Source organism: Miniopterus natalensis, chromosome 10, assembly GCF_054644295.1.
Source record: "Miniopterus natalensis isolate mMinNat1 chromosome 10, mMinNat1.hap1, whole genome shotgun sequence".
Taxonomy (NCBI): Eukaryota; Metazoa; Chordata; class Mammalia; order Chiroptera; family Miniopteridae; genus Miniopterus; species Miniopterus natalensis.
The window spans coordinates 72,891,824-72,918,241 of NC_142090.1; the positions used below are offsets into that span (position 1 = coordinate 72,891,824).

Below are 26,418 nucleotides of genomic sequence, written 5' to 3' on the forward strand. Positions count from 1 at the left end.
ACCAAGATTGCTCTACCCAGCAAAGCTATCATTTAGAACTGAAGGTCAGATAAAGAGCTTCACAGATTTAAAAAAAAAAAAACAAAACTAAAGGAGTTCATCACCACCATACCAGCACTACAGGAAAAACTGAAGGGTCTTCTTTAAGAAGAAGCTAATGAACAAAAGAATCTGATGAACTAAATAGATCCAGAGACATTGAGGCATGCAACAGACGATCACATTTCAGAGGAAAGAGGGAAGGGGGGTGGAGGGTGGGAAGAGATTAACCAAAGAAGTTATATGCATATATGCATAACCCATGGACACCCCAGTCAATAATGGGGTGAAGGCCTGGGGAGAGGGTGGAAGCGAGTTGGAGGGGGTCAATTGGAGGGAAAAATGGGACACCTGTAATACTCTCAACAATAAAGATAAATTTAAAAAAATAAAAAATAAAATAAAAACGTGAACCCAATGTCTCAGAGCTTGATACCACCTTTCTTTGTCCACTGGGAACTCTTCCCTCCAGATGAATGATCTCAGTTATCTTCACAAGAGGAACAAATGGAGGTCTTTGGACATTTAGAAAAGCTAAGAAAACAATATGGGTCCAACAAAATCAACCGATTTCTTCTAAGAGTTCATTCCTTCACGCACTCCCGAGCAGCAGAGGATATAGATGAGAAGACACAGTCTTACGAGTCAACTCCTCTGACTCTTTTCACTTGCTACTTTGATGCCTTCCATTCTTTCAACTGTCTTAGCTAAAAATGTTCTAAACACCTCTGACTTTTGTCTTGCAGGAGGAACCTATGTTGAACAAACCCTTTTGTAGGTGTTTGTACTCCCCTGGAAAGCCTTTGAAATTATTCCTTGTTTCAGCATATTAATAAGACCGTAACTACTCCAATATTTATAATCGGGCACCAGTGATTACTCTAAAGGACAGGGACGTGTTTTCCTTAAAAGCCACTAATGTAGCCCCAGCTGGAGAGTGTGCAACTTTTATCAACTGTACTAACAACTGTTTTATGCTTTCAGCAGGCGTGTAGATGAGTTGCAACCCCACCACTAATACATCTTATGCCTTTGGTCATGTCAGATTGCCGGCAGGATGGCTTCTAATATGTGGGAGGACTGTTTTTCCTATGTTCCAGCAAACAGTGCTGGGGGACCATGCTCTCTAGAAAGACTGATGGTGTTTATCTCAGAAGCCTCACTCCACCCGGTCTCAACGGGAACTCTCCCTTGCACCTGATTGTGACAGTGATTTGCACCCTTTTTGCCCCACTGAATATATATCTTTGACTATATTTGTAATGCTAGTCATGGTAACTTCTTTGAATTCAGAAATAAGTAGATTAGCCTGCGCTATAGTAAAGGCTTTGAATGCCACCTCTCAAGCGATTAGTGCCATCAGTCAAGAACTAGGACAAGTTAGAGAAGAGGTATTAGAAAATCGCACAGCTATAGACTACCTCCTTTTAAGACATAATCGCAGATGTGAAGAATTTAAAGGACTCTGCTTCAACCTGACTGATAATTCACAGCTCATAGAGCATAAAGTAAAGCAAGTAAATGAAGAAGTGTCCAAGATAAAATGAAGAGAGGGATTCTTTGGTAGTGATTTGTGTAAACTAACCTCCTGACTGCCCAGTATTACTGGTCTTAGAGAGGCATTTATTTTCATTCTTTTTGGTATAACTTATTGTTGCATACAATATGCTCCCTTAAGTGTATTCCTAAACTCCCTACGAGACTTTCTAATGCTAAGATACATGCTCAACAGCAAAATGATTACTTCCATATGAAACTAATCTCATAGAAATAAGATAAAGACTAACAGTGGGGAATGATGGGGAACTCAAGAAGTTAACAAATTTTAGTTTTAGTTATATAGTTAATAGTCCTGGTAATTAATGCATGTAGAAGGCTATTGTTCCAGGAGCTGAAATGTATGACTGGACCTACCCTGACTTCTGGAGACCCACATGCAATTCGACCTTCGTGCCCCAGGAGGACTACAAGTGACCAAGATGGTATCTCAGCCATTGTGCTCCAGGGAGAGAACGTTGGCTGCCCAGGATGCAGATCTAGAATCACCAGTCAGCAGATGAAGGGATGCTCAGAAAATCTCCAGACTGCAGCTGTTATCTGATTAACCTTTTCCTCTGAATTCCAGACCCATTACCTACTTTCTCCTGAATTCCAAACCCTTTACCTACACTTTTCTTCCCCTTATAAAAGATCAGCTTGAGATGAGATGGAAGGTGGTCTTTTAAAGTACATAACCCACCATCTTCTCAGGTCACCGGCCATCTGAATAAAGCGCCCATAAAGAATCAATCTTTGCCTTTACTTATTGTTTCTAGTAGTGACAGACAGCAGGAATGCCGACTTTTCCAGTTTCACAAGGAGGCATCTATAGGAATAGCTTGGTCATAGTAATTTTTTGATAATAGATAAAAGTCTAAACAACTTAAATGTCTACTAATAGGAAATGGATGAATGGATGTTGATACAACAAAGAATTATATTGCAGTTTAAAGTGAATGAATTAGAGCTGTAAGTATAAACATAGACGGGCTTCATCAATATTGAGGAAAGAAAGCAAGATACAGAAAAATACTCCTTGGATCATTGCAAGTCTTTATTAACTTCCAACATTCTGAAAAAGTTGATTTTGACAATTTCCCAGGGTTCTTGTTGCTTTTATGGGGGAGTGGATTTTCTCTCACTCTGCCATTCTGGAAGTTGAGGTCACACTTATCATTTTCATGTTGTATTATAAAACATATGCATGACAAGTGTATGGCATCCAGTTTTGACTAGAATTCAATATACAAAGTCTTTTCCTTACAATGTTGTATATCTGAAAATCAAAAGAATTCTCCACAGACCAGCTTCTGGCTTCAAATACGTCAAGCTTGTTTCTCCTGCACTCCTTACATGAACCTCCAGTGTTGGGCACTGTAGAGCATATTGTGATCAGATCTCTGGCCCTGCATATTTTCATTGCAGCACAGAGTTGGCACAGTGGGCACAGAAACTATTGCTGGAAGTTGTATGTACATCAGAAAGGCTAAAAATAAACTACATGTAAGCAACTATGATCTACAAAAATATATCCTACTCAACCCCAACAAAATGTATCCCCAACTTAATTTTCCCTTAGTTCCCCAAAATATCCATGTCCACTCCAATACCACCTGACAGTAGAAGAGGGGTGATAGAGGCAAAATCAGAGCCAAATGAGACAACAAACTCAACTGATTGTGGTTAAAATATTTACTTTTGTAAATTTTACAAAACTAATGACCCTGTCAACACATTGTTAGAACCAAGCCTTGAAAGAAGCCTGTTAAAGTTAGAGATCCTGAATTTTAAATTAACCTTATTCTATCTCCCTCTCCCTCTCCTGCTCCTGCTCCCTCTCTCTCTTACCATCTGGTCTCTTCCCCAATCTCTCTCTGGGTTTATGTTTTATTTTTTCACTCTGAAGTCTCAGAAGACTGCCTTTCTCTGCTTATCTACACACATTGTCCAAAAATAGCTGCCTGAGCCCCTTGTACATATTCCCTGTAGAGCTGCCACATGCCAGCTCACCAACATCCATCTGTCCAGTCTCCAGAATAAATATGATGCTCTTCACCCCAGTTTATTAATTGGCTTTCTTTGGTTCAGGTGTTCAACCTTGATCCAGTCAGCTGAAACCAAGTATAATAAAGTCCCATAGAACAAGTGCAGCTTTAGGACCCCATCCTCTAAGTGAATAGAAGATTGAATAATTCATGGAAAATGGAAATGGGCTGATTTGACACCCCAAAAGCCAGTATACCACAGCAAAGCTGATTAGGTTCAAGCAATAGGTACAGCAAGTCTTCTCTAAAAACTTAATAAACAAATGTATTTGGGATTTTCTCCAAGAAGGATGTATTATTTTCCAAAGTTGTATTCTCAGGGATCCTATTCTGGGGGAGTTGGGGGGTTGTTGGTTCATAGCGCTAATATTCTGAGGAATGCATTTTGGGAAATTCTGGATTCAATAATAATAGTTGTTATTAACTCGATGATACTGTTTGTCTTCTGCTGTCACCAATCTAAGTGTGTTTGTAATCTTTATAGCAGTTCCATGCGGTAGGTTCTATTTTGACAGATAAGGAGCCTGAGGCATAAGGACATTAAGCGATTTGGCCAAAGTTGAACAACTAGAGAGTGAGGGTGTTGAATTTGTACCCAGGCAAAGCTGCAGGCTTAACCTGTGTGAAATTCCATCTCCCTGGGCTCGTTAAGCTCTGAATCCTATGGCTCTTCCATGACCCTTGGGGTTCAATATTTTGTAACAAGTGAAAAGACTGTTCCAACATCAAGTAGAAAGGATGCCGCTTTTTCCTTCGACTTGTTACAAAATAACACTTCATCTCATCAACTCCAATTCTGCCTCTGAATCAAATCTGCAGCGTCGCTCAGAGCATTAGAGTTAGAAGACCGGCTTCCAGTTCTGTTCGATTAAAACTGCTTCAATGTGCTTTTTATTCGTCCGTGTCCTCGATCATTTAATAAAATGAACACATTTCTCCTCATTTCTAATTCCACAGGAATAAATGTCTCCTATCGTCAGGGTCCACCCGAAAACCTGACACTACTGACTAGTTAAAATTAAAGGCTATCAGGGAACCTCTAGATGAAAGGGGGGGGGGGGAGTGTACAGCGGCATCTCTTATTCTTTGTAAAAAAAATATAATAAAAATGGAGGCTTATCTGCCACTTGCTCTTCGTTATACTATATTGCCTGTCCTCATCAAGAGAGAGCATAATGGTTCAATAGTGTAAATTATTTTACATTAAACATGTCTCTATATTCCTATATAGACCTGCGCAGAAAATTAAGGGGATACGTAGAAAGTTCTCAGAATGCGAAATTTCAAATAGTCCTGCATCTTGCCGCACACTAAAAAGAATAAATTACTCCAGTTCCAGAAAGCGCTGACCCGGCGCTGTGACAGTCTCGCGTGGCCGCGGGCCGCGTGGGGAAGCCCAACCGAGCGCGTCGCGACCGCGCACCGGACCTTGGTTTCGAGCACTGAGCGCACAAACCACCCTGAGCAGTCGGCATCCCGCACCGAGGAGACACCCGCGGGGCTGCGTGTTCTTGCGTGACGAATCCCGAGCAAATAAGTCTTGAGTTCCGTGTAATAAGCCTTTGACCTGCAGCGCGGGATCTGTGCTGAGCGCCTCCCGCGTGCCGATCTCGGACGATGCAGGGACGACCACGCCAACCCTGTCGCTATGGAGATGACACTAATGGGAGGTACTTGTCACGTGCTCAACCGCCTAATTATGCAAAAAAAAATATCATCTCGCCACGTAGTCTAAATTTGTAAAATCTGTCTCGGATCCAGAGAAGGGGACGCGCCACCCAGGTCCCGCTGGAAGTCAAAGCTCTTCCGGCTCCAGGCGGGGACCAAGGCAACCGCGGCGCCCGCGCGTTGCGTTGCTCCGAGCGGCGCGCGACTGTGACGCAAGGCCCCGCGCCCCGCCCCCTTCGTAGCGTCCCCGCCCCCTCCGGCGCAGTGCGCAGGCTCGTCCGCCCGGCTCCGGTTCTCCAGAAGCTGCAGCCGAGCCCGCGACGCTGCCTCCGCGCGAGCTTCTGAGGGGACCTCCGGGCCTGGTTCCTCTGCGGTGGCCGCGCCTCCGCCGCCGGTACGCCCGGGAGTAGGGCGCTGCAGCCGCAGACCCCGCCGCGGTGTTTGGTAAACAGAAGCCCCAGCGTGCCCGGTGCGGGCAACCCCTCGCCCGGCCCGGCGAGCCCCGGGCGTGAACCGAGCTGACGGAGGATGGCAACCTCCGTGGTGGAGAAAAGCTGCAAGAAGAAGACCGAGAAGAAACTTGCTGCTCGAGAAGAAGCTAAATTGCTGGCGGGCTTCATGGGTGTCATGAATAACATGCGCAAACAGGTACCTCCTGCGTGGGAGTGGCGGGCAGCAGGGGGGAGGTGTCCGGGACCCGGGACCCTTGCTCCCTGGGGCTCAAATTCGCGCCCTGTGGATCCAGACCCTCTTCTTCCTCCGTCCTCGCCCTTCCTCCCGTTTTCGCGCGCAGGCAAAGCTGCCGTTAGTCGAGGGTCGCTTTAAACTGGTGTCGAGCCGAAGTGCCTCCTCGTGTGCCGACGCTGGGACTCGCAGGTCGGGCTCGCGGGAGACGCCGCGGGCCGGCGTCGGCGTCGGGTACCGGTTGTATAAGAGCCCTGCCCTAGTTACCGCTTTGTGAGGCGAGGATCGCTCGATGGGCGAGCCCGTGTAAGGTGTCGGGAGATCTTGTGCGAAGAAGCGCATTGGCACAGCCCAACCAGGAGCCCCCAAAGCGGGGAGAAGCGTTGCTTGCCCTGAAATCAGCTCCTCTCCAGTAAGGATCCCCGCCCCCTTCTGTGGGACCCGGGTGGAGCTGGTTGCGTTACCCTCCGGTCCGTGTTAATTCAGAGCAGAGACCGCCGTCGATAAATGCAGTGCTGTTTTTAAAGGGCACTGTGCGCCTCTGCTGTGATGACGAGCTCTTTGTTCTGTCTGGGGTGTGTGGCGCATGAATGAAAGTCTTCACTCCGTCTAGAAAGGTGGGTTATGAAAAGAACCGAATTTAATACTCCAGGGAAGGTAGGTTAGAGAGGTTTTATTTTATTTTATTTGAATTCCATAACATCTCCTACCAATAACGTATCAGAAAAGGTCACTTGGTTACGTTTCGATTCTGTAAACTTTGTTTCTAGAAAATCCAGTCTAGGGAGATTTGTGAGAATGTTTCCATTTTGTGACACTGGTCCTGTTTTTTTCAAGAGGACAAAAGCAGGCCGTATGAGTAGCTGCGAAACCTAGTTTGCTTATCTAGTGGTTCTGATGGGAATGTGGATGATAGTAGAGGAATTTAAGATCTTTGTGAAGATGTTCACTTTGGCTTCTTTAGGGGAATCCTGACTGATGGGATCTTGTCTTTGTTCATCAGCTCCTGGCATGGATGGTGCATGAATGCAGTAAATACCTGTGGGAATGTCTTTTAAATCTTTTCTGGCCTTTGTGCTGAATTAGCTGGGAATGTCTGAATGCAATATTTTATGTAACTTTTATGTATCTATTTTTATGTATACATTCATGTTGCTTTCATGTAAACCTTTTTATATATGCAGCACCACTGACAGAATCTGCCTGTAAATGGTAGATGGATACAGTGCACCAGTGCTCAAATTTGTTTCCAACAACCTCTCCCCTTCCCCAAATAATGTGTTTTCATCCGTGGACTACAGCATTGTAAAGCATTGCCTCATTTCTTGCTTAGGCAAGGTGCAACTGGGTTGCAGCATCAAATGTTTACTTGAGGAGGAGGGGATTGCCTGAGATTGTATAATTTAGCTCTTTAGGTTTAAAAATGCATTTATATCCGTTTCTTAGATTTAGCTTTAGACTATGTTAACATCTGTTTATTTACTGTCAAAATAGAAATACAGTTACTGAAAAATCAGGATCCTGTACTGAGTAGGAAGGGAAAATGGATGCTGGGTGGTATCTCTTCCACAATGGTTAACTGACCTTAATCTGCTGGATCCTCCTTTTGTCAATGGCTTTACATGTAAATCCAACAGTTCTCCAAAAGTATTTTTACCAACTTAATGGAATCCTGCATCTTTTTAAGATGTGTAGGTTCACTTTGCAGTTGATTTACGTTATACTTGTATTGTTCTGTTTAACATCATAACACGGAAAAGATTCATGAAGAATGACTGACGAGGGCAGTTGATGGGAATTGGCAGAAGTAGAAGCTGGTCTCAGCCAGAGAAGGAATGGTTGAGTGAGAACCCATTTTATAAGTGTTCTTGTTCTTTTGTGAATATTTTTGTGTTATGACTATTTTTGCTTCCCCTTATGACCTTAGTACTTTGGGGATCAGGATGACGAGTACCTAAATGACAAGGGTTCCTCTATGTACGCCCAGAAACATTTCTTCAAGAATTTGAGAACACTGAAATTAGAAAACCTGAATTCCAATCCCTGGGCTACCATTAATTAGTTTTGTGATTTTTATGTAATATAATTTAGGTCATTTCATCTCTCTATAACATAGTAACCAATCCTGTACATAGTGGTGAAAGGGGAGTTCTGCAGAACCACAGCCTCAGCTTTTTTTTTTTTGCCTCAGCTTCTGATGGAGCCTTTTCCTCCATCACCCTTTCAGTCATTTCCAGCCTTTCATTTTTAAGTACATTTTCCAATGAAGTAGAGGATTCACGTAAAAGGATACAAACCATAAACATGCAGCTCAGTGAATTCTTACAAAGTGACCACACCACCACCATCCAGAAATAGAACATGACTAATACACCAGAGGTCCCTCTTTAGTCACTATCCCCCAAAGATAACCATTATTCTTCTATCACCAGAGATTTTTTTAAACTTTTTTTTAACTTACAAATGGAATCATACAGTAAATATTCGTGTCTTGGTTTCTTAAAGAGTAGTATGTTTGTGAGATAAATCTATGTTGTTGTGTATAACTCTAGTCCATCCTCATTGTATGTAGTATTCCATTGTATAGAAACACTACAATTTATCCATGCTATCATTATGGACATCTGGGTCATTTCCAGTTTGAGACTATTAAGAATATTTGAACATTTTTGTACATTTTGTATATGTCTTTTGGTGTGCACATGTGTGCATTTCTTTTGGGAAATACCTAAGAGTGGACTTGTTGAGTTATAGGTTATGCTGTGTAAAGCTTTATAGATACTGTCATAGTTTCCAATGTTTTGCCAGTTTACATTTCTGCCAGCTGTCAATACTTAGTATTCTCAGTCTTTATAATGTTAGCAATTCTATTGGGTGTATAGTGGCATCTTAATTAGGTTGCACACCTTTTCATTTATTTTCTTAACTTTTTGTCTATATTATTACCTGATGCACTAGTGAGGGGCTCTACAAAGCAGGGCTGGGTCACAGTTGCTACTGCACATATCCAGTTGTTTCTGTTGTGTTAATGAAGTCTGGAAGTCCCTTAACGTTGAGGGATATGTTTTGAGACCTAAGTATCACTATGGTTTCCTCATGTTAAATGAATTAAAGCATAACTGGAATTTAAGAGCTTCTGTTAAAGCCCTATTAAAAGTTATATGAGAGAACCACAAGGCTGATTTGAGCATTAGATGCTCGGCAGTCACCTGGGCTCACTAACTAAAAGGGCCCAACTTCTGTACATGCACCTCTCTGAGACTGGAAGTTACTATATATTGTTATTCTTTAGGGTCTCTTGTGAAACTTCTTGAGCACTGACTCTCTACCAGCCATTCTGCAAAGTGTTTTACATGCTTTGTCTTATTTTATTCTCACAACAACTGCTACTGACGACTCCCATCATCCACACCTTCCCATTCTTAACTCTGTTCTCTTTTCATCTGTCCAGCCTAGGAGATATTCATATTCTCTGCCCCCCTTTCTCTCCAATGCCTAAAGCTTTCTTGATTCTCTATACTTTTTTCACATCCATCTCGCAAAAGGTATTGATGACTATTTACCTTCTTTGTCCAAGGCTTCCAAGCAGAGCTAGAGAATGTCCCACTGCTGGGCTGTGGGTACTGGTGAGCAACCCTACCTTCCTTTTACTTTACTTTCTTTCTCTAGCTTGAGTTCTTTCTCTGTATCCTCACTTGCAGTAGATCATTCCTCCTTTGTCATCACAAATAAATAGAAGTCATTAGTCTGAAACTATCTGACTTTTAACTTTCCACCACAAAATCTATGAACCTATTTTGATACTTTTTCTCTTTTTATTCTGCTACACTGGAGAAGCTGCCTCTTTTCCATCCAAGGCCAGTACTTTTACCTGGGCTTTGACTCGCTCAATACAAGCATGGTCATAAAAGTCACACTGTTGGTTATGCCATCTCCTTTGAGCATCTTGAACTTCTCTGCTGAATTCTCACCATCGGCATTTAGGCATGTTTTATCCTCTGCAGCTTTTTTTTAATATTTTTTTTTATTATTGATTTCTAGAGAGAGAAGGAGAGAGAGAGAGAGAGAAACATCAACGGTGAGAGTCATTGATCAGCTGCCTCCTGCACGCCCTCTACTGGGGATGGAGCCCGCAACCCAGGCATGTGCCCTGACCCAGAATTGAACCAGTGATCTCTCAGCGCATGGGTAGACACTCAACCACTGAGCCACACCGGCCAGGCTCTGCCGCTTTTAAACCAACCATATCTAACTCCAAGTTCAAGATCACTTAGTGAAATTCACTTCTTCTATAATCATTTCAAGATCCTAAGGGCTAAGTAATAATAGATTTTATTGTTTGATTCTGGATGGGAAAAAAAGAAAGAAAACTAGTTAAAAGTTATATAAATATAAGAACAAGGGTGGAAATGAAAGTAGAAACCACATTTGTTGTTTAATATTATTTATTCATTAATATTTTTATTATTTATTGTTGTATCTATGACTTCTTTCACTGCCTATTCCTATTCTTTGTCTTTAGCCAACTCTCAAGGTTCTTATCTGATGGGGTGACCTAATCTTTTAGTTCTAAGTATCTTAAGCCTTTAGTCTTGCCTGTGTATATGGCTACTTCAGCCTTGTATTAACATTTACCACTAGATTTGGCAGTACCAGTGTTGGGTCTGGGATTTGATTTTTATGCTACTTAAAAGCTGATTAGTTGGCCTGTTGCTGTTTAATGGATGTTGGCAGAAGACATGAGACCCCTGTGTCAGAGACAACAGACTTGGTTACTCACAGCACAGCATCAAGAGCGTCAGCATGTGTGTCTCAGTTCCCCTTGCCCTACAAGTGCTGTGAGGGCAACATGGTGAGCCCCAGGTGGGTGTACGCTGAGCTTAAGAAATCTGTGATTTTTATAGCAAGCAATAAGCAACCTGCTCTTTATCCTAGAGAGGAGGCATTGTCGCATCCCTGACGGTCACTCGCTGCCAAAACAACCCAGAGAAGCGGCAGCCCAGGTAATAAGTGGCAGGGCCTTGCACTCTTGTTATGTCCAGGAAGATGTGTAGGAACTCATGGAGTACTGTGTCTCCTGACAACACAAGGTACCCAGATGGATCCCCTGAGTTCCAGCCGTCTTCTGCCCCGTGGATGACCAGAGTCAGGCACCTAGCCAAATAGAATAACTTTTGTTCTTTTCACCCGGTGGCACAAGGAGGCCACAATCTTAACTTGCAGTTCTGTGAAAATACTGTTACATCATTTGGTTGAATCATTCTTTTTTAGGACTCCCAAATCTCTAAACTTGCAGGATCCACCTCCAGAAAGACATTACTGAGATCAAAAACAAATTTTTTTGTAAGTGAATCATTAAGTGTAATAGTAACGGTAACGTCTTCCATCCCTTGGTTGCCAGGATAGTTCTGGCTACAGAGAAACCATTCTGTCTATATAAATTATATGAAATCAGATCATTTGAGAATGGATTCTGCTGCTTAAAGAAAATAATTTGGCCCCGACCAGGTAGCTCAGTCGGTTGGAACGTCATCCTGAACACCAAAAAGGTTGCAGGTTCAATTCCCCGGCAGGCCGCCTACCGGGAGGCAACTGATCCATGTTTCCCTCCCTCCCTCCCTCCCTCCCTCCCTCCCTCCCTCCCTCCCTCTCTCTCTCCCTCCCTCCCTCCCTCCCTCCCTCTCTCTCTCCCTCCCTCCCTCTCTTTCTCAGATCAATAAAACATATCCTTGGGTTAGGATTAAAAAAAAGAAAAAAGTTTGAAAACCACTGATAAAGCTTTTCTCTGAGAGTGTACTCTGTGTGTGTGTGAGAGAGAGAGAGAGATCGAGATCCTAATCTAATTAAGTTAGACTTAAGACATTGCTGTTTTATTAATGATGAGGTTACTCTATTGAGACCCACATATCTCTACTTAAGCAGAACCATAAGGCGTGTCTTATGGTAGACTCTATAAACTGGATTTGGGCCCAGCCATTTTTTTTTTTCCCCTTGCAGGACATAAAAATATGCAGATTCCAAAATTTAGATTATTGGTGGCAGAGGTGGATAGAAAGGCCTATATATGGGCTTCTCAAACAAAGCCCAGTTTTCCAACTGTATTTTATTAGAGAAGCACTGCATATGGGAGATTACCAAGTCCTTGCCCATCCGTCAGTAGTATGTTCTCTTGTGTCTCATTTGGACATTGATCCTTACATAAACTCCCTGCATTGGCAGAATTCAGACACTAAAGTCCCACCCCACTCCCAATAGAAGTTAGCTGGAGCAAGTAGCTGTAAGTTCTTATGTCCAAGTTTACTTGTCTTTTAGGTTTTCGGTTTTCTTCCTGGCACAGGGAGTGCTTTGTTCTGTCTTCAGTGATGATGAGGCATTCTCTATCAATAACTTCTTTTGTGTATCCTCTGAAGACTAGTTTAGGAGGCTATTTAAGTTTTTACTCCAGAAAGCTTTGAAGTGTATAGACATTGATTAAGTTAACTCCAGACTGGAGTTTACTCCATTTCCCATCGCAAATTTTTCTCAAGATATCATTCATTCATAGTATTCCAGATTGTCTGCAGTGAACCACATGACAGCTTAAAGTACTTCATCTAATTCCATACTAGAAACATAAAATCCCCCAAATTTGACTCTTACGAGCCCTCTTATTAAATTCCCACATCTGTGGTCTCCCTGTAAATTAAAATGAAAGCAACTGAATTGCAAATATCTGCTCTCCCTGCTTTCTTATGCTGCTCAGTCTTAGCAATACAGCATTTGCCTAAGTGTTTGTGTAGTCAGGATAGCTTCAGCAGCTGCAGCGTGGGCTGTCTTCCTTTGGAACAGATTTAGTGTAATACCTCCAAAGCTGAATTTCTCCAATTTCAAGGTAGTTGGTGCCACATGTTTTTTTGCATGTCAAAGGAACCCTAGAACTCTTAAGATTAGCACAGCATCATCTTCGCCTTTACAAACCTGAAGAGATCCATGCAAATCTCCCAACTCTGTAATAAATAGTGCAGATGTTGATACATTATTATACAATCTTAACCCACATTATTGTTCCCAGCCAAAAACAGAACAGAAACTTCAGTTTCTGAAGGAACAGAGGGTTTTCAAAAACATAAAATCTTGGCTTTTGGTGTCGAGAGGTTGCCAGTCTATGGGCTGTCTGTAATTGATAGACTCTAAGACTAAACTCAGCTGGGAGGAATCACTTATCAACAGGCTAAAAGGAATACTGTATTTACCATATAGAGAGGGAGTTTCCTCTATACATAATAATGTTTCACTGGCATAAGACACATTGTTTTTCTTGGACAAAATGTTAAACATTTGCCAACGAGATTTACTCTGCTGCCTGGTCTCCTAGAGTTTCCCCCTTTTCCCTGTAGTCCATCCTGCACTTTAAAGTTTAATTTTTATTTCTTTTTTGAACTCTGTGTTCCTGGCTACCCAGTGCTAAAATGATTGAGTCCTGTCTAGTGACAAAGCCTTCCCTCCCTTTTGAGGAAAGAATGACCTACTTTTGTAGCAGGCACAGAACAGTTTGTGGCCATGCATTCTCTACAGTTCTAACCCTTCTGGTTGTTCTGTACATTTGTGTCCCCATCATTACCCTGCCTTTCTGTTAATTTCCTTATATCAATTAATACTATCTCTGGAAAGGAGCCTTTTCTCTTTTCCCCTCCATTTGTCTGACCTGAAGAATGACCTTGAACAGAGTCCTATGAGGAGGCCTGCCTGTCTGTGGTCCCCTTAGGGACCAGTATCGCCTTTACTGTGTGTTCCTCAAAACCTTGTCTTTCTTCATTATTTGAGTTTTCCAGGCCTTGGAAACTTAGTGGTAGCAGACGCATTCCTTTCTGTTACCTATTTTGTGTCAAAATGGGCCATATCCCTTTGTTCCTTTCAGGCAGCCCCAACTGAGTTGTGAACCTGTGTAAGTTGAATACCTTTCCTTTTCTGTGTTGTGTAGAGGTAACATTGTTTAGATCAAAATACCTTCCTTCTTTTTCCTTTCCTTTTCATTTAGGGTCCAGATGTTTGTTTGCTAACATTTCTCTCTAGTGCCTGTCTTACAGACTTTGCCATAGTGGAAAATTAGAGGCCTGTGTTCAGGATTGATTTAGTTACTGCCAGCCCTTACCACCCTCAGTAAGGTAATTCCAATTATGGGGAAGTCCAGCATCTAATTTAGGCCTGGACTATGTCTGAGTCACTTGGCTTCCCTTTAATGTGACCTAGTACTCTCCCTTTAAGTCTTATTTCCACAAACTTCCCAGATGTGTCCCACTGTAGCATGTACCATTCCTGTCTTCCCACCCAGGTCACCTTGCAAATTACTTAATAAGAGAACCATTTTAATCTGTTCCTGAATTCTTCTCTCCCTCTATTTTATCTTTTTGATCCATATTACTTTTTTTGAATAAATAACAAAAATAACTCTCTCCTAGTTCCATCATTGAAGAGCAGTCATACCAAAGCGCATCTCCTTTCGCTTTCAGAGCTGTTTGGCCTAACATCACATTTCCCTTAAGGAAGGAAACCCCCTTTGCCCTCTGTTAATGTAGGTGTCTTCCTTTGACTTCTTTCACTCTCTTACTGGTCGTTTTGTGATTATGCGTGTGTTTAAGTCCAATGCTGTTTGTCTTCTTTTCTGAATAAACTTGATTCCTAAAGAGGCCTTTTTAATTTTTGTCCTTAGTCTTTGGGTTTATTATGGCTTTTGCTGGGGCTTTTCTAGTTATCTCAATTCAAAATGATTTACCCCCATATAATAAGGGCTCCGTTTCCCTTTATCTTTTCAGTGATTTAAATCTACCATGCGACTATAATTGAATCTACAGTCTGCTCAGGTATTTAGACCCAGGGCCAACTTGAAATCACCCTGGGCGGGACTGATTGCAGGACCTGTTGACAAACTACATAGATCCAAAGGTTAGTCATTCTTCCGACCTCTCCTTGGGATACACTGAAGAGTAGAATTTGGGATAGCTGATTACATGCCTCCTGCTACTGCCAGCACATATCCTTAAAAGCTATAACCTCATATAGTGCCACAGCGCTTATGTGGAACCCGGCTGCCTTTTGCGGTCCTTTCTGGCAAACTTGTAAAGAGAGCAAAAGGTCATTCCACCAACACATGCCTAAAATGCTGGCCTGTTTTGAGGTCTTTCCTAACAAAGGGTCTCTTGCCTCAAAAGCCCCTACTACTTGAAGGCCCTAAAGCAGCACCAAAGTTTGTCTCCTTCTGTGGTGCTTTGATGATCTGTGCATGTGGAACTGAGGAGCCTTCTTCCACTGAAGAGGGAGTACATTAAGAGCCAGAAACCTCACGTTTCCTCTGAAAGTATAACAGTTATCCCAATACCATTCTTCCCATTATCTGATCTCTCACTACATTTTTAAATTAATAGACTTTATATTTTAGAGAGGTTTTAGGTTTACAGAAAAAATGAGCAGGAAGTGCAGGGTTTCCAGTTACCCCCTTTGCCCCACCCCCACAGTTTCCCCAATTATTAACATCTTGCATTAGTGTAGTGCATTTGTTACAATTGATGAGCCAATATTGTTACATTATTATGAACCATAGTTTGCATTAGGGTTCACTCATTCTCTTGTACATTCTGTGAATTTTGACAAATGTATAATGACATGTATCCACTGTTACAGTATTATATGAAACAGTTTTACAGCCCTAAACTTTCTCTGTGCTCCACCCTTTTACCACATTTTTGAAATGGTATCTCTGTCGTATACCAAATTCCCACTTGTTTCAAATTGGAACGAGAGTGCCTCTCTTGTTCCACCATTAAAGGTGATGTCTGCTATTGATTTCTGATGTATACCTTTAGTATACAGACACATCATTTTCTTTATTAAAGACTCTCAGGAAATGAATTTTTAATTTTATCCAACACCCTTTTGCCATCTATTAAAGTTTTTCTACATGAAGTTTTTCTCTTAACCTTTCAATATGATGAATTACATTAATCGAACTATTTTTTTGAACCCTAGAACAATATTTGACTAATACCCTGCTGAATTCAGTTTGCAAATATTTGACTTATCTGTAAGCAAGCCCCCAAAGGAAGAAAAAAGTGCACAGAAAATGTGACCAAAATAGCAACTGGCAGTTAAAAAAGAAGACACCAAGGAAACATAATAAATAGCATAAAAGAAGATGGCATTTGTAAGGCAAAATATAAATTTTTAGTAATAAATATGAAGGATTAAACACTACTAAAAAGATGATGAGAAATTCAGACTGTCATACAAAAATCTATGCTCTTTATAAGAGACTAAATATTCAAAAGCTGAAATAAATACAAATTGCAAGGGTTATTTTTCTTGTTTTATCCAGTGAACATGTATTGTTCAACCGGTAATTTTTTTGTTTTAAGTTTCTCTTCTATCCCCCTAGGACTTGTCACTTCTCACATTCTCCAGTTTACCTGAGTCTCATTTTTCTTCCCATTTTCTGTCTGTGGATATGCCTCTTCCCTAGATGACTGATAGCAAGAGGTCCCTCTCTCTAGGTCAGTCCCATATCTTGTTGAAACCTATCAATCTCTTGTGGTGCCCCCAAATATATGTACCATTTGGATACAAAAGATTCCTCCCCTTGGACACCCCCCACACACACAACATTAATATCCACCTGAAGATTAATCTTAGATTAAGACTAAATTTCTCTACAGAGATTCCTCTGATTTCTCTAATTTCCTTCAGTGCTTATAAATTCACTCCACTGAAACTCCCCATTTGTTGCTGAGTATGCCTTAGAAAGGATTTTGCTACATTTCAGTTTAGCTCTCTACATGTTCCGGAAATTCCCAGCAGCAGCCGTAGATCCTCTCCCTCTCTGATTTGCTTGCTATTCTGTCAGTATTTGTTTTCCTTCCTCCCTTGCCCTTCCCCTTCCCCTTCCCCTTCCCCTTCCCCTTCCCCTTCCCCTTCCCCTTCCCCTTCCCCTTCCCCTTCCCCTTCCCCTTCCCCTTCCCCTTCCCCTTCCCCTTCCCCTTCCCCTTGCCCTTCCCCTTGCCCTTCCCCTCCCTCCCTCCCTCCTTTCCTTCCTTCCCTTCTCCCCTTCTTTTTTTCTTCAGCAACTTGATCAGCTTGTTTTGATGGTAACCAAATAGTTGGTTTGATTTTTGGTACCTGGGTTTTGGGGTTGTTTTGGGGTGTTTTTTTTTGGTGTGGTATGTAGCAAAATCACCTGAGAGCTATGCCTACTCTGAACCCCCGCCCCAAATAAAAGGAAATAAATTTTTTAAAATTCAAGACATTATTGGGATCACAATAGCTTTAACTTACGCTGCGTATAATTTCTAAGCAATAGTATGTAGGCCTTATAAAAAAAATCTTCAAATAAGCAATAAAAGTGAAATAATGTTCATCCTTTAGCCCACTGTTTGGGGTTCATTTCCTTTCTCATCCTAAGCATTACCTTCTTATTTGGATTTTTATTCATGGAGTAATAAAGTAGGAAAGAACAGTGATTTATGTATCAGAAACTAGATTATCAGTTACAGCAAAATACTTAAAAAATGCAAAATGCATATCCTCTGAGCTACTAAGCCATTATTTAGATTTGTGAGTGATAGATTTTTTTTACTCTGAAAATACAATTTTCCTCATTTTCCCAGTGCCTAAAAGAGTACTTACTATATCCCAGGCTAAATTTTCTCTGGGCCTTACCTGTACATTATATCTTTAACTTCATTAAGAAATTGAAATTTTATTTTGCAGAAAGGACATTTTTTCCCTTGAAATTCATCTCTAATGGTTCTAGTAAACCTTACAGTTTTTTTCTTTAATATTCCATTTTTCCAACATTTTTAGTATTTAATCTAAATCTGCCTTTCAGCAACATAGAGTGACACTGTTTTGGCTTTGGTCAGAAATCACAATTTAGAAGTGACTGATATCCAGCTCCTACCAGAAGTACATTTGAGAGCTGTGTTATTTAAGAAAAGAGTGCCAAGTGGACATTTGGTTTATCCACTCTGTATTTTGAGTTGCTTCTGTTTCAGGTTGGATCTATGAAGGCTACTATAGGGAAATGCAGTGCGTACTCTGGATTTTACCAAGGAGAGGTCATTTTTAAAAAAAGAATGTTATGTTTGAAAAACACACATTTGCACAATGGAGTACTACTCTGCCGTAAAAAGGAAAAAAATTTTACCCTGTGTGACAGCATGGGTGGACCTGGAGTACATTATGCTAAGTGAAATAAGCCAGTCAGAGAAAGACAAGTACCATATGATTTCACTCATATGTGGAATTTAATGAACAAACTGAACTACTAAGCAAAATAGAGACAGACTCAGAGAGAGCAGGCTGACAGCTCTTTGGGGAATGGGGGTGGGGGGAATTGAGGGAAAAAGAAAAACCGTTAAGAACATTGTCATTATGTCATTTACTGTCCCCATAAAATCTTACTATGATAAATAGCTTAGAATTTGTCTCAGAAAAAAAAAAATTGGCTTTCCTAAAAGATTAGTAGACTACTTCTTTGCTGATTATAAAGATTTTCCTGACTATTGGGAAGCTCAGTGCCTGATTTTGATACAGCAAGCTCATGACAGCAATTCCAAGTCCTTCCTAAATAGGTCTTATATTATAAACAAATTCTGTACTGGAAAGAAGACCAGGTTTAAATAGAAAATAGAGATAAAGCATTCGACAAGCGCCTGTTTTATATGTTTGCTAAACTAGGCCCAGTGAGTCCCTTTTGATTTTATTTATTTCTTTCTTGATTAGAAAACCTTGTGTGATGTGATCCTTATGGTCCAGGAAAGAAAAATACCTGCTCATCGTGTTGTCCTTGCTGCAGCCAGTCATTTTTTTAACTTAATGTTCACAAGTAAGTATCTTAAGGTCAAACATGTTATTTATTCTGTGAGAATGATGGGGGGGGGTTCTAAATGAAAATATGCCATTTTTCCTCATTTTTAAAGGACTTAGAAATTAAGGCCATAGAACAGTGAAGAGATTGAAAAGTGGTCATGGTGATGATTAACCAAAGGAAACATGTCCTTTCATTAGCCCTAAAGGCCCAAGGTCTTTATTGATGGAGATACAGCTTCTTCCTGAATGCCTAGGGTTTTCTTCTTAACCTCTGGTGGAAAGGCAAAGGAACAGGTCAACCTTACAACATTTTATCTAGCAAGTTAAAGTAAAGAAAAATGAAAACAGCATATCATACTAGAAAGAACCGTAGATTTGGAATTGAGAACTGGGTCTAAGTCCTGGTTCCTCTACCCAGTACTGTTTTATGAGCTTGATCAGGTTATGGACTGTGTCTACCTCAGGCTTTCTCTCTGATGCCCTAGCCACCTGCCAGGGTTTGGGGGAAGAAGGAGAGCTTTGCTAGTTGTAGCCAACTGTACATAATTGTCATTGTTCTTATAGGTTTGTTGCTGCTACATCAAAGGCGTTTTCCTTGTAGCAATTTAGAAAAGTGCTACTTAATTATTTTAGGAGTTGAGAAAATACTAGTTTTATGTCTCTGTTCACTTGGGCCCCTTTGTAAAAGAGGTACATAATTCACTAATTTCTTAAGATTATTTTAATTTAAGGTATATCTCAAGTGTAGAGAATTAATTTGCTTTTATTATAGGAATGTTGGGCTTTCTGGGGTATTTTCCAGAGAAGTCTCTGTCCTATTATTCCTCTCCACATTTCACATGGCCTAGAATGATGTGGTTCCTCAATGGTAGTATTTGCCATTTGTTTCCCCTCTTTGTTGTAGCTAACATGCTTGAATCAAAGTCTTTTGAAGTAGAACTCAAAGATGCTGAACCTGACATTATTGAACAACTTGTGGAATTTGCTTATACTGCTAGGTAAGTTAAGGATTATTTCTGTTACAGAGGAGTAAGGCTGGGATCTCCCCTGGCAAAGTATTGCAGCAAATCGGTGTGTTCCAGAGCCTTTAGAATGAAAACCTTCAAGGATTGGGGCAGGGGTGGGGGTTTGAAGATCCTTTGCCACACTAATTCAGGGACCGAAAAGTTTAATTTTTTGCTTAATTTCAGGGCCTAGAGGGATACATTACTTAAATAAAAAGTCATAGGAAATTAATATTCACTTTAACTTATTTGCAGAATTTCTGTGAATAGCAACAACGTTCAGTCTTTATTAGATGCAGCAAACCAGTACCAGATTGAACCTGTGAAGAAAATGTGTGTTGATTTTTTGAAAGAACAAGTTGATGCTTCAAATTGTCTTGGTAAGAAATCAGATTCCTATTTTTAAAAAAACTTTTAATGTGTATTTTAGTAAACAAAAAAAAACTGATTATAAGTGTCCTCATTTAATCTTAAAGACATTGTCCACTAAACATTTTTCTAAGAATATATTTTAAGAAGAGCTTAGGGAAGTTCCTTTAACTTGGGCAGCAGTAAGCTCATTAAATACTATTATCAGTATTTCCAAAATATAAAATAGCTTTAATAATGAGTTTTTGTTTATCTAGAAAAGGAGTAAGGATTGCATCTGGTAGTGGTGTGCGATACATGATGACATAAACTGGAACATTTTCCTTTGTTGAAGCCCTTATGGTACTATGGTCTGTCACAGATAAGGAAACAGGTTGTGTAACTTTCTAAGGTCAGATAGTTGGTTATGTGAAGGAGCTAGGGTTGGAATTCAAGTAGTAAGTCCTGAACTACTACACTGTGCTGCCCCTCCACACTGTCAGATATGCTAACTATTGTATACTAGAAGATTTAAAAATCCTAGACTGTAACCCTGCCCGCTGTACTCAGCAGTTAGAGCATTGGCCCATGCACCGAAGAAGCATCGTGGTTCAATTCTTGGTCATGGGCACACACCTGGGTTTCGGGTTCACTCCCCGCCCTCTGTTAGGGAGGCAACTTGTTGATGTATCTTACATCGATGTTTCTCTCTCTCCCTTTCCCCCTTCCTCTATCCCTTCCACTTTCTGAAAAGCAATGAGAAAAAATGTATATTCTCAAGTGAGGGTTAACAACAACTAAAAATCGTAGACTGTAAATTAAGAAACTGATTAAGGGACAGCTATAGCACTCCATTTTAAAGCCATACTCAAATATTTTGTATTTGATATCAGGAGAAGCAAAGAAAGTTGACCAGGGTTTTCCAGAGTGTGGTGTGGTTTGCTTTCCACTGTGAGATCATGCTTAGCAGCACATGAATGAACATCCAGATCTGTAATTATATTTTCCTGCCCTTGCTCTGATTCAGAGGGAAAGAGAATCAGGGTAGGAGTGTAGGAAAGCAGAAAGGAAAGAAAGTGGAATCAAGGACAGCATAGAGGGAAGCCTGGGAATCCAGCCAATGCTATGATTTTTGACCCATAGAAGATGATGAGGGGTGCTGGTGACAAGAAGCCAAAGGCTGGGGCAGAGGGCTCCTGGAGATGCACCAGAAGTTAGTCAACCCTCCTCTGTTCCCCCTTTTCTAGGCTCCCTTCCTCCTAGATAGTTTTATTACTCCATCTGGTACACCATCACCCCACCCCACCCCGCCACTGTGAGCGCAGAGAAAAAGATCTTAGAAGGCAGGTAGAAAGGAAGTGGAATAAATTTTAGGGAGAGACAAAAGCTAGGCAAAGGATGTGAGTGCGGTTGTTTCTGGTATCCAGAAAAGGAACTGAACCAGGTGGAACAGGAGGGGAAATAGCTGTGCAGGTTGAATATACTAGTGGAATTTTTTTTGAAGGTAGCCATCGGTTTACATAGTGAAAGATCCCTATATTAGGAAATAAAAGACCACCCTTCAATCCCAATAGACACACTCTGGGATGAGTCCCTGTATCTCTCTGGACCATAATTTGGGGCTCCATTTATCAGTAAGATTTACATTACTGATATTTATTTCCCTTTAAATAAATATGAACAAAAAATAATTATTAAAAAAAGATTTTTGAAGAAAGATTTGGAAGATAATGGCTTAAAGTATATTTCCCTAACTCGTTAGCACTCCACATTTCATACTGGGGTGATTCATTTAGAATGTAGGGAATGGGTATGGCAGTAGAAAGCATAGTGTGGAACCCAAAGCAAGTTTTTGCTAACCACATCTTAAGCTTTGGGCTTCTGGGGAGACTATTTAGGAGTTTTACCCTGAATGCCTTCTGTCATCGCTGATCACAAAGCTGGGAGGAAGGGCAGCTTGTCAGCCTAGGAGGGAGCCTGATAATCTGGCTAAGCCTGGGGCAAAGACAGGGGCCCAGCCAGCTGAGCCAAGTGCAGCTACTCAGTGCCCCGGGGAAGTGCTCTGGCCTGCCTTCTCTTTAGCCCTGAGCCTGGCTGTCCCTTGAGAGTGGACTGGAGAACTCTTATTTTTCATCACTTGTCAATTTCTGCTGCCCATAAGATCCCACCCGATGATCTGACTTCGATGAGTGCTAGAGGAATCCGTGACAGCTGGTGGAACTGGGCAGAGGTCTCATGTACAAAGTTAAAGGAAACCCAGTACAAGGGCCAGGAACTCAGTCTAAACAGCCAAAATGAATGGCTCCCATAGCCAAATTTAACGTAAGAAACGGAAGAGAACTTAAAAATAGGATGCATTTGAAGGGGGGAAACGCGATTTTCCATGAAATTCAATTGAATTTAAAAAAAACAGAATGGAGTACCTGAAAAAATTAAAAATCAAACAGGAAATTAATTGCCTCATGATACAAAACAAAAATGCAAATAAATGGAAATGATTATTGAAAAGATAAAAGATGTGGGAAAAAGATACGGGGACACTAATTTGAAGTAGGAATTTCGGAAGGAACGGATGGAGGAAAAGCAATAACTTACTGAGAGTCTGAGTACAGATCTCTCTAGACTTTTGCAGTGTTTGCATTGTTTTCCTGGATCTTATCAGCTGTCTTGGTCATGGCTAATTTGAGCTTTTTTCCAAATTGGTCTTAAACCTTAAGATTAGTTTTCATAGAAACAACTACTTTTCACACTTGTAGTTTATTGATCTGTATGATACATAATTAGGTTGCATAATTGCAGCAAATTCAACTGCCAAAAACTAGTCAATAAACAAATACTGGTTCTTGGTGAAAATGCCATCTCCTCGATGGGAGCATAAGTGTACAGATGCAGCCGACTGCTCACCATGAAAATCTCCCATGCCGTGGCATTAGTCAGCACATTTATAAAGTGGCAGCTAATGTGACAAGTTCATGAGCAGCATCAGTTGTGAGAATCTTTATGGTATAAATGTGGAAGCTTCAAAATTCATTATCTGAAGACAACATGAAGTTGAAACATGGAAAATCAAGATAATGAACTGAAAAAATGTATCCCATGACTTTGAAGGGAGATTACATACAATAATCAATGATTTTATTTAGGAGAGAGGTTGGCAAACTTTTTCTGTAAAGGGCAAGATGATATTTTAGGCTTTGTGTCACATGGTCCTTGTCACTCCTGTCCCTCTTTTCTGTCTCCTTTCCCTTCCCCTCTCTTCTGCCTTCCCTCCCCCTCCTCCTTACCTTGCCTTTTTTTTCTTCACACTTCAAAAATATTTAAAAAATAGCTGCTAACCCTGCAGCTAGATGTGGGCTGGATTTAGCCTATAGACAGTAATATTTTGCCAGACTCCTGATAATATAACATTATTAATCAATTAATAACTTATCTCCCAAACAAAAGTTAAAATAGCTAGGAAAGTCTGAACGGGAAATATAGGGTTTCTATGAAGAAAATTGTATAATTATATTCACAGTAAAAAATCTGAATAAATGGAGATGTATCATGTTCCTAAGTGGAGCTCCTCCCGATTGCAGAGCAATCACTGTCCCCAAAGTAATTTAAAACATAAGTGTAATCCTAGTTAAAATCATAGTAGGATTTTTTAAAGTAGAATGTGGTGGGCTTATTTTAAAATTAATATACAAAAGAAAAATATTTAACAATAGCCAAGAAAAGTTTGAAAAAATGTTGAAGGGGGCTTGTCCTACAAAGTATCAAAATCAGCCATACATAAGATGGCATAAAAATAGATCAGTGGAACAAAAAAGATCCCAAATTTATGAAATTTATGCAGGCTACTTGGAGTCATATTTTATCTTCAAGAGTGATTTTCTTTTCATTTTCTTTCTATGTTTAGGTATAAGTGTGCTCGCAGAGTGTCTGGACTGTCCTGAATTGAAAGCAACTGCAGATGACTTTATTCATCAGCATTTTACTGAAGTTTACAAAACTGATGAATTTCTACAACTTGATGTCAAGCGAGTTACACATCTCCTTAACCAGGACACTCTGACTGTGAGAGCAGAGGATCAGGTGACTAAATTGCCTTCTCACATTTTCCTTAGTAAAAATACAGCTACTGATTTCTTACGTTTCGCGTTGGGATGCATGACAAGGAATAGAATCATATTAGGAGAGAATGTGTTTTTTATCTTAAACAGAGTATCCCAAAGTCTGCTTTATAGGAAAAGTAAGTCTTGGGTGCTTATAAGGGCTGGCTACATGAGAGATAGGCCACTTGATAGAGATAAAGCTATTGGGTACCATGGTAGGCAGAACAATGCCTCCCCCAAAGATGTCTATATCCTGATCCCCAGAATCTATGAATAGGTTACCTTACATGGCAAATGGAACTTTAGAACTGTGGTTCAGGATCTTGAGATAAAGAGATTATCCCAGTGGGCCCCATGTAATCATAAGGGTCCTTAAATATGGAAGAGGAAGACAGAAGAGTCAGTGTCAAAGTGATGTGAGACTTAGTTGGCCATTGCTAACTTTAGAGAGGAAGGAAGGGGCCGAAAGCCAAGAAATGCAGGCGGCTGCTAGATCTGGCAAAGGCAGGGAAACAGTTTCTCTAAAGCCTTCAGGCAGCCCTGCTGACACTTGATTATAGCCCAGTGTGACCCATATAGGACTGTGACCTTCAGAACTGTCAGATAAACTGTCAGAGGTGTAAGTGGGGTGGAGGCATTTTGGAGTGAGGTGGGGTAACACCTTGATATGCAAGCATTCACTTAATCCCTCTTTTCAGTCCCACATTCTTCCCTGTATTTTAAGCCAGTAACTTTGTGGTAATTTGTTATAGCACCAATAGGAAACTAATAGAGGTACAGTAAGATCATAGGCTTTGCGTTACTTTTGTTCTAGAGATAAAAGGTTTGTACTGAGCCTTGTTATTTTGTCCAGTCTTCTTCATGGCCCAGAGTATTAGTTTGCAAGTTCACAGTTTGGACCTGGAGGACCTGACTGGGCAAAAAGAAAAAACTCAGTTCTATGGTCAACATTAACTGACTTATATGCAATATGGAAAAGGAAGAAAAAATAACTTTGGACTGAAGAAACCTGACAAAATACTACCTACAGGTTACCATCAGTGATAGGTTATGTTGCTAGCATGCACCCTTGATATAATGTCACCTGTGTGGTCTTTGTCCCAAAAATCTGCAACCCTAGTCTAACCATGAGAAGAACACCAGACAAACCCAAGTTGTAGAGAATACCTGACTCAAACTTGTCAAAGTCATCGAAAACAAGGAGGGTATGAGAAACTGTCATAGTCCAGAAGAACCTAAGGTTATATAATAACAAAATGTAATGTGGTATCCTTTATGGGATTGGGACAGAAAAAGAACATTGGATAAAAACTAAAGAAATTGTTTAAAAGTGTGGACTTTAGTTAAGAATAATGTATCAATGTTGGTTCATTAGTTGTAACAAGAGTATCATACTAATGTAACATTTTAACACCTGGGTGCAGGGTATTTGGGAACTCTGAACTATCTTTGCAACTTTTCTGTAAATCTAAAAGTATTCCAAAAGAAAAAGCTTATTTAAAAAAATAAACCAATTCCCATAAAAAAATTAAGTAACTCATAGGGAGATCAGACCGTAGTCCTTTTTAACACCAACCCAAAATTAACAAATTTAACTAGCTCAAGTGTCTATGTGGTAGATGTGTATGTATATGAAATGATGTTTTCAGTGTGTTTAAACCATAATTTGTTAATCAAATTATGTTAATAGACTTGGACTTGTTTGGTACAGTTAAATGAATGCCACAGTATTGTTTTGGGAAAAAATTCTTATATAAAAATCCTGTAATTTGTTTTTTAAATATAGAATTTGTATATTATAAATTTTCTAGAAAGCAGAAAAGTCATTTCACAATTCAGGAATATTAGATTGAAAGAAAATCATAGGTTACCTTAACATCTTTTGAGATAGAAGGCCTCTTAGGAAATTAACCTGTTTTCCTATTACCAATGAACATATTTTAGAATTATCATTGACCAATAGATTTTTTTTCCATAGAAATATGCATCATATCTCCTTCAAAAAGGAAGTGATAGTTTATTTTTAAAAATCATAAATTCAGCATTCTCCCTGTCACTACAGTACGTAGTAGTAATTCTTAAAAAAACATGTTACCTAAAAGAATCACTAGAACAGCGTGCAAACTGTTCTGAAGTATAGGCTTTGCTTTGGGGATG

At 40.4% G+C, this 26,418-nt stretch overlaps 1 protein-coding gene and 1 pseudogene across 3 annotated transcripts in view; both read left to right on the forward strand.

The window, feature by feature from the left end:
• Positions 1-718: 718 nt before the first annotated feature.
• Positions 719-2,187, forward strand: LOC148092293 (uncharacterized; annotated as a pseudogene).
• A 3,461-nt stretch (positions 2,188-5,648) lies between these two features.
• The window catches only part of KLHL7 (kelch like family member 7), a 47,267-nt gene continuing 26,497 nt past the window's right edge, over positions 5,649-26,418 (forward strand). The window contains exons 1-5 of one of the 3 annotated variants that reach the window (XM_016217031.2): positions 5,649-5,939; positions 18,726-18,828; positions 19,717-19,810; positions 20,072-20,196; positions 24,066-24,241. In XM_016217031.2, the coding sequence (XP_016072517.1) occupies positions 5,820-5,939; positions 18,726-18,828; positions 19,717-19,810; positions 20,072-20,196; positions 24,066-24,241 (618 nt within the window). In that variant the 5' untranslated portion in view covers positions 5,649-5,819. Of the gene's footprint in view, positions 5,940-6,513; positions 6,593-14,767; positions 14,898-18,725; positions 18,829-19,716; positions 19,811-20,071; positions 20,197-24,065; positions 24,242-26,418 lie in introns of those variants that run through there. The other 2 variants (XM_016217032.2, XM_016217034.2) reach the window with 2 other exon arrangements.